At 24.4% G+C, this 8,527-nt stretch overlaps 1 protein-coding gene across 1 annotated transcript; it reads right to left on the minus strand.

The window, feature by feature from the left end:
* Positions 1 to 2,595: 2,595 nt before the first annotated feature.
* Positions 2,596 to 8,218, minus strand: LOC132934679 (calumenin-B-like). Its single transcript, XM_061001004.1, has 6 exons — positions 7,809 to 8,218; positions 7,057 to 7,204; positions 5,558 to 5,681; positions 4,917 to 5,115; positions 4,701 to 4,824; positions 2,596 to 4,450 (listed from the first exon to the last, which is right to left on the minus strand). Exons 1-6 carry the CDS (start codon positions 7,993 to 7,995, stop codon positions 4,300 to 4,302), a joined length of 933 nt encoding a protein of 310 aa, XP_060856987.1. The 5' UTR covers positions 7,996 to 8,218; the 3' UTR covers positions 2,596 to 4,299.
* Positions 8,219 to 8,527: the final 309 nt, after the last annotated feature.

Genomic DNA, 8,527 nt, shown 5'->3' on the forward strand with positions numbered 1-8,527 from the left:
GTTTTATGATCTAAAATAGTAGTCATGGGTGGAAATAATCTACCAAAACCGGGAGGGGGGGGGGGGGGGTGGGTTATCACTTCGTGGTCTGGTAAAGGGGGATGAATTCATACCTAAGCTATAGCTTACATACAATGACGGGGACAACAATTAAATAACATACCATGTGACCTAACCAACTGCCCTTAAGGGGCGTACTCCCCTTAATACCAAATGGTGTTTTGGTATATTATAGATTCCAATAATTTTGAAGCTTTTTTCCACGAAAATCTAATTTCACCATACAAAAATTTAATACTGGTTTTCCCCAGAATATGTGGTTTCAAAGTAACGGTATTTAAGTAAAAAGTCAATATATCTCTAAATTATATTATTAAGTAATCTGTACTTGCTTTCCCGTAATTTGACAGCATTTTTTTTACATCAAACAAAATGAAATATAATAATTTTGAATAATAATATATGAAAAAAATAAATAGTGATTACATATATTTTGTGATAATAGAAATTTGAGCGGGAATTTATTATAGAAATGAGTTTAATAATAGCTATCGATAACAATAGTCAATATACGTATTATAGTCATGGATAAATAAGCATCAATAATTTTTTTTTGTTATACTTGACTCAATGTTCAGAAAACCTTATCATTCGGTTTTGCCTCTCGTACGGAAAAAACCCGCCTTCCTCTACCTACTGTTACTGTACGCTCCTACTTAGGTAGGTACTTAATTACTTATAAGTATTATAATTGGTGTATTATAATATATAAAAATAAATTTATCTTATTAGCTATTACGATGAAATAAGACGTTCAAATCTTCAGTATTAATTAACTCGAAGTTTTGTATTTCAGTATTTGTGTGTAACCTTCATTTGTTTACTTTTCAATTGCGGGCGTAGCAGCCTATACACGCAGGTGCAATGTATTTATTCCACTTACCTATATGGCTATAATATAATATGCCATTTACTGCAGTATTATACGAAGTTATATAGACGGACAATCCCTACCTATCCGTTTAAATACCATGTTTTCGTCCTAAAAATTAATACAGATAAATACGATAATATACCTACCGGTACGTATAACTTATTATATATATTATATGGATATTATTACGGACGAGATTAATAATAAAATCGTATAGATTATATTTGTGTGACAGGTAGAAGATCCGCAGGATTTTTTTTGTTGTGCGATAATATAGTTTCAAAAAGAATAATTTTGGTGGTTTAAACATTTTATTGTTGGACTTTATTATTAATTATCATATACTTCCATTGTGGTTAACCAAAGGACATTTAGTGTACGGTTTTAAATTTACCTTGGTGTGTGCTTTTTATTTGAATACGAATTCGGATACAATTACGTACCTACACATGACTTTTTATGGAGATTCAATACAGACCGTTTTTTAAGGAGTTCAATATAGGCAATTTTCATAATTCTTGTCGTATAAATGTGTAGCGGAGCGCTCCTAAATGTGTCATAACAAACTATAAGTATATGAATATTCATTTTTTAATTTTTATATTTTCCATGTAATAATCTAATGTACCATGAATGAAAATAATATGAGATAATATACCTAAAAATACTAAGTTTGCTCTTCAATTATTTAAACTTAAATTTAAATATTTATAGACACGCTAGTATACCTAATTATATAATACCTATATTACTCCAACCTCCCAATACAAAACGTCACTGGTTGCATCAATCACTTAACAGTAGTAACAAATCAATCCTGAACGAATGGTCCCTTAATATGATTTAGTAGCCCATTTAATCATGTTCATTAAATTTGATTGAACAAATTAATACATTTCTCATACAACCTGGCATTAAACAAGTATACTTATGCCAGCTAGAGTGCATATTCATTAAATAGTTAGGTACTAAAATTGAAAGGAATAATCATGGGTCACTAAATTATGTTTAAAAGGTACAATTGACTCACAATGACAAGTGCACCAAATTAAATTAAAAATTAAGAGATTTAAAGATTAAGTTAATAGACATTTTTAATACATCATTTAAGTTTAAAATTAAGTTGACAAATATCATTAACTTAACTATTAATAAGTAAAAAATAAAAAAAAAATGCATTTTTAATAAAATAAGTGATAATCACTTGAATAGTAAACATCATTCATAAATCATAGGTATATTACTATTCAAACAATCTATGATAATCATTATTCTACTAATAAAAAATAATTATTAACTAATGAGTAATGAATAGGTATTATGATTTATGAATATAATTTGTGGCCTTGTGGGCTATTGATGTCTTTATACCAGCGAATAATGTTACCCCCATATTAATATTTAGTACTAATTATACTTAGTACTATAGTACCTTATTAATAGAATATATTAGTTTTTATCTTTAAATATAAATACAAAGTTCTTTGTAAATATATCTTATTTTTTTCTGATAGTATTTTCTATATTATATATTGCATAATAATTAATATAAACCAAAAACCAAAAAAAAACTAATTAGTGAGTTAAAAATATTCACAAGCTACGATAAAAATATATTTGTTTAAATATATTTGAATGATAAGAAAAAAAATGCAACCGTATTGTTTATTTGTATACATGTTTTATGTATTTTAACAGATTAGAAACACAATTAATAGTATATTTTCCAAAGTACAATAATAACATAGTCTTAAGCAAAATAAAACACAATACTACAATGTTTAAGTAAAATAAATAATTAATGATATTAGTGATCTATGATTATAAAATAATACATTCATAAAAAAAAAAAACGGAAGCACAATAAAAAATAATTTCTATGTTAAATAGTTTTTGATTTATCAGTTATTAAAATGTAAACAGAATAAATAATTGTATTCGTTATAAGTTATAACATTAAAATTCTTAATTACTTGTTTTAAAATACCAACAAAAAAGGTTGACATAAGGACAGTACATAACATTTAACAAATATTTTGATTATTAATGTAGCATGTTTAGTATACATTGACTAAGACCAAAAATAGACTTAAAATAATATACTTATTTCTATTTTGACTCGATTAGGCAATGATAAAATAAAATTTCTCAAAAAGGAACATAAAATATAAATTATTTAAATTTTAGCCATTTGTTGATTATACAATTACAAATTATAATGAATTACCAAAATAAATTTCATTAGATAAAATATTAAAATATATAATATCATAACTCATAAACATATACTGGCTAAATGCCATAAGTCAGTATTAATAATAATAATAATTTAAAAATATTTAATCAGTCATTTAAAATGCTCATTTTTAATTATTTAAGGAACAATATAAATAGTAAGGCATCAAAATGTATGTTTATATTTTAGATGGTAAGGAAATCAATGTACAAAATAAATAATGGAACTATTTAAAATAAAATTAAAGACAAGGAAGTTAATTCTTATATGGCTATTATACTATTATCAAGTTCAAGTATATAATTAGTATATAATTTATACAAATATCAACTAGAAATGTATAATAATTTTATTTTATTTCAGTTATTCCAATAAATTACTAAATCATTTTTATTTGATATTTTAGACACCCATATTCTTAATTAATGTTTGTGATTTCTATAGATCATTTTGCTTATTGTTTTACATTATTATTTTAATGTATACAAATAAAAATAAAAATATTCAATAGTAATTATTTTATATTACTGAAAATATACGTAGTGTACAATATTAAATTACCAAAAATTACTTTTGAAAAACTTAAGGAAATAATTTATTTAAATAATGATATTACCTATAGCATTATTGGGCTACTTTTATTATAAAATTAATATATATGTATAATATATTGAAATTTATAAAATGGTTTGAAAAAAATTTAAAATTTATCGACAATTTAGATAATACATATTATCTAGTATATTGCTAAACTTTGTTCATATTATAAACTTTAAACAATAAAATCATTTTTCTTTGAAAACAATATTCGACTGAAGTATGGATGTCTTTTATTGAAATTATTACCTTGAATATTATATATTATATGTGGTATAAATGTAAATACATACTTGTACCTTACAAATTGATCAGTAATATAAGTTAACAACTTAATACACTGTTGAATTTATTGGATATTACTGAATTGTTTGTTTTTTGGTTTAATTGTATTGAATAACTGTTATAAAGTAATCAATTTACAGATAAATTATATGAAAAAATTGGTTAAAAACACACTTTCAAAAATTCAAATAATATTAATATAAATTTCATAAAATAAATATCTAAGATCATTAGGGATAGTATTTTTTTATAATTCATCTCTAAATATGTAATACCCCTCACTTTCTGGCGAAATAAATGTGTAATAATTGTCCAATACTTCATCAAAGCTTAGTACACCATCTTGATTCTTGTCTGCTTTTAAAATTAAATTTTCTGCTTCACTTTCGGCAATCATGCTGTAAAATTAAATGTACTATAAGTATAATATATTATCCATTTCATACTAAAATTTTATATGATGTTCTAATTCAAATTTAATTAAATATTTAAAAACTATATTTTAATTTCAAAGATTTTTTTTTTAATAAAAATAACATTTATATATGTATATTGTATTGAAAATATTTGCTAATAATGTACTACATAAAAATATATATTTTTATGAAGTAATAAAATGGTTGAGATATAAAACCATAGGAGTCTCACTTATTGTTTGGTGATGCCCAATCATGCACTTCCTCTTCATCTAATACTCCATCTTTATTAACATCGAGTTCTTCAATAAACTTAGTTTTTTCTTCCTGAAGCCATTCTTCAGTGTGTTCTGTTCCTAAAATGTATTCAAACAATTTTTATAGAAAAACATTTTCATTTGTTTAATTTAAAAAAAAAATTAAACAATATTAAGTTAAATTATCTTACTTCTATCTCCTATGAACTCATCAAATGTAATTTTTCCGTCTTTATCAGTGTCAAATCGATTCATTACACCAAGCAATACTACTGGTTGCATGTGTGGGTAATCTTCAGGAGTATAAAAATAACGAAATTCTTCTTTATTTAAATGACCATCCTTATCAACATCAGCGGCCAGAAATAATTGTCTTTCATCTTCTGTCATCTAAATATAAATCACAAATGATAAATACTTTTAAATAAAAATTAAATATTTATGGTGTTTTTTTTATTTTTATGTTTATGTTTATTAGAAAGTATGAAGGCTGGGTAGACATACTAATATCTATTTCGCTCAACACTTGGTGAAACATTATTATTACAAGTTTGATCTATTGCTTTATAAATAATTAGCAAAGATTCAAGTTAACTGATTTAATTTACATTATAGGTTTTTATCAAAATTGAAGTATGACATTTTTATAGTAGGAAATTGATTTTATGATATTGATGTTTTTATTACTCTGTAAAAATAATAATGATCATTAAAATAATAAACTCTATATTTTACTCAGAACTAAATAAATGTTTGTTTTTTATAGTAAATTGAACGTATCCCATGAAAAAAATTATGGTTTTTTTTAATCAATTATATGTAAAACAATTACTTCATCATCAAAATGTTCACTTGAACCATAAGTATCACCAACATATTCCTTCCATGTAATATAGCCGTTTTCATCAAGATCACTAGTTAGAAATTCTGCATCAGATTCTTCAGCTGATAATTTCCTAAAAACAATATCTTTTGGATGAAATGTACATACTTTTGGTTATGAATAAAATGTTGATTAAGTAAAATACAAAGTAAATAGAAATAGAATAAATATTTTTTATTAATTATTTGTTCTACTTTGAATAAATATTTTAGTACATTTTTGTACTTAAATCATTAATTATAATATTTATAAAAAAAAAAACGATTAAACTAGAATTAACATATTCTATATATTTTATTACTTCAATCTTTTATTTACGTGCATTTTAAATAAATAATAAAATATTTATTTATATCATAATTGAGGATATTATAAAGGCCTCAATATTAAAGACATCATATAATTATTGAGACTTTTGTGTTGTATAAATTACAAGTACTTATTTGTTGTTTCAATAATGTGTTTTGCTCATCTATCATGATTTATAATATTATACATACCGTTATTATACAACCATTTTTTTAGTTATAATATTATATTAATAGGTAATTGAGGTATTATCGAATTGAAAATTGAAAATATTATTTTTCATATATTGTTAAAAATTTTCAATAACTCTTATAAAATTAACATATGAAAAACTTGAATATAGATATGTAAAATATATTTAGCAAAAATATGTCCATGTATTGTGTTGTTTTCATATGTTTATGCTATTCAATTATACATAATTTAAATTATAAAACTACGTAATTATGGTAAAATAACACATGTGTACATAAACAATATAATACAATTAAGAACGCTATGTAACATCTGACGTATTTCACAACTTAACAATGAATACTTCAAACCTGTGAATTTAAAAGTACATGTAATCAACAAAAAATGATTCTATATACATAGTATATAAATAGTATGAACAATTTTAAAATATGAATGTTTTACAGAACTTTTGTGTCAAATAGTAATAATAAGTAAAATATCTTTAATAATAATACAATTAGTATAACTCATAACTTTGTAAATAAAATAATAGATTGGTTATATCAATTAAAATATGTTAACAACTCCAATATTAAAAAAAATGTAATGATGAAACAGAATCAATATGATTTCAACTATAATTTTGGAATAGTAACTGACTGGTTTTATATTAATAATAATAATTTTTTTTTTTGGGATATATTTTGTAGTATTTACTTATAAATTAATTGAAAAAAAATATATATAAATCTATCATTAACTATAATTTGAAAAGTAGGCAAAATAAAAGTATCATATACCTGATAAAAAGTTCATAGTATATAGTATTCATATTATAAAACATTTAGTTAAAGGTAAAAGACGATCTTTAGTTTATAACAAATTTTTTATCTATGAATATCGTTGTGTAAGATTAAAATATTATCTTTATACAAATAATTAAGTACTACATTCATAATTACCGATAAGAATCCAATAATTTTTCTAATAGTTCATTTTTTTCAATTAAGCCATTCTCATTTATATCCATAGTTTTAAGTATACTGGTCATACGTGGTTTTATTTCAGATGGTTCTAAATGTTTTATTTCATCCAATTCTTCCTCGTCACCTTAAAGAAAAGTATAAAATTAAATTAATACAATTTCATTGGTAGCTGATGAACATAATATTATTATATTTTAATACATTTTATATAACCTGGCAACACTAGTCATTGGGATATGGATTTACATATTATATTTATTAATAAAAAAGGATTAAAGGATAACAAATACATCAGTGGGATATTAAATTTTGTTCAGTATATTAAAGGCTACAATAAATTTGGTAGTAGTAAAGATAGAGTGGGGTCATGATTGTGTGATTCCAGAAGTTTAGAATTTTGAAGATCATATAATGTTTATGCAAATTATCATCATACCAATAGTTTTTTTTAATATAAATGTAAAGTAAGAACATAGGTAGAAGGTAGCCAATCTATGTTTAATTAGTTTATTAAACATTGACTAGTCATCATCAATATTATTAGTAAAGTGAATAATAAAAATCTTGTCTTAGTCAATGTATTTTAGACAGATACCTAAATATCAGTATTTTCGTTTTTAGTTCTTAGCTGTAATAGGTATACATTATAAAATATTATGTATTTATGTATAGTAGTAAAGTTAAAATATGTCTAATGGATAATAGAAAACAAGTAGCGTGCAGCTTACTCAAGATGCCGGCGTAAGCAGAGTCAGTCCGGTGGTCATGTTCAGATATCGCCCTGCGCCTGGAAATGATTAGGTTTTCTTCGATTTCTTGACCGTCAGTCATGTGATTGACACCGGACATGACAGCTGCTAGCAGCGTCTCAGTGACCGCCATCAGCACGAAAGTAATAGGAAAATAGTTCATCATTGAAAAATAAAGTGATTTCCGCCGATTGTCGTTCAGTAGAGGATTTCTGTGTTGGTGGTCGTCGCGCGAAATAACCAGTAATCAGCAGTAACTATTAACTGGTAATGAACGAGTACTAAGTGTACCTATCGGTTATATCAGGTACACTGAGCCCAGAGTCTAGTCAGACCGTCGTCACTCGTCAGTCGTAACTGATGCGGGTGGTGGTTCGGCAGTTCGGCACTTCGGCGACGATACACCGACGGAATGATAACGCTGTGGGTGATAACGATGCGAAGGATTACGCGGACTTCTGCGTATTGCGTAATCGTAACATGATAGAAATATTAGCTTAATATTAAGGTAATAGCACAGATTTTTATAGTTCTATAATACTACTGTACTATATAGAAATCTGTGGGTAATAGGTATAATACTTTTTAGTTATTTTACTTACTTTATTATATTTAAAAAAATTTTTTTATCTAAGAAAACTTTGATATAAAATGAAAGTGTCCAATATCCCTTTATATTTATTTATAATTCTGATTGC

Source organism: Metopolophium dirhodum, chromosome 1 (genome assembly GCF_019925205.1).
Source record: "Metopolophium dirhodum isolate CAU chromosome 1, ASM1992520v1, whole genome shotgun sequence".
Taxonomy (NCBI): Eukaryota; Metazoa; Arthropoda; class Insecta; order Hemiptera; family Aphididae; genus Metopolophium; species Metopolophium dirhodum.

What these genes read in the sequence shown, in the direction of transcription:
- LOC132934679 (XM_061001004.1), bottom strand. Translation starts at nt 7,995, where the DNA reads ATGATGAACTATTTTCCTATTACTTTCGTGCTGATGGCGGTCACTGAG. An exon ending in AAATTATTGGATTCTTATCG is followed by an intron (nt 5,682 to 7,056) that starts GTAATTATGAAT and finishes TATTGTTTTTAG; the next exon opens with GAAATTATCAGCTGAAGAAT. An exon ending in TGAGTTCATAGGAGATAGAA is followed by an intron (nt 4,825 to 4,916) that starts GTAAGATAATTT and finishes AATACATTTTAG; the next exon opens with GAACAGAACACACTGAAGAA.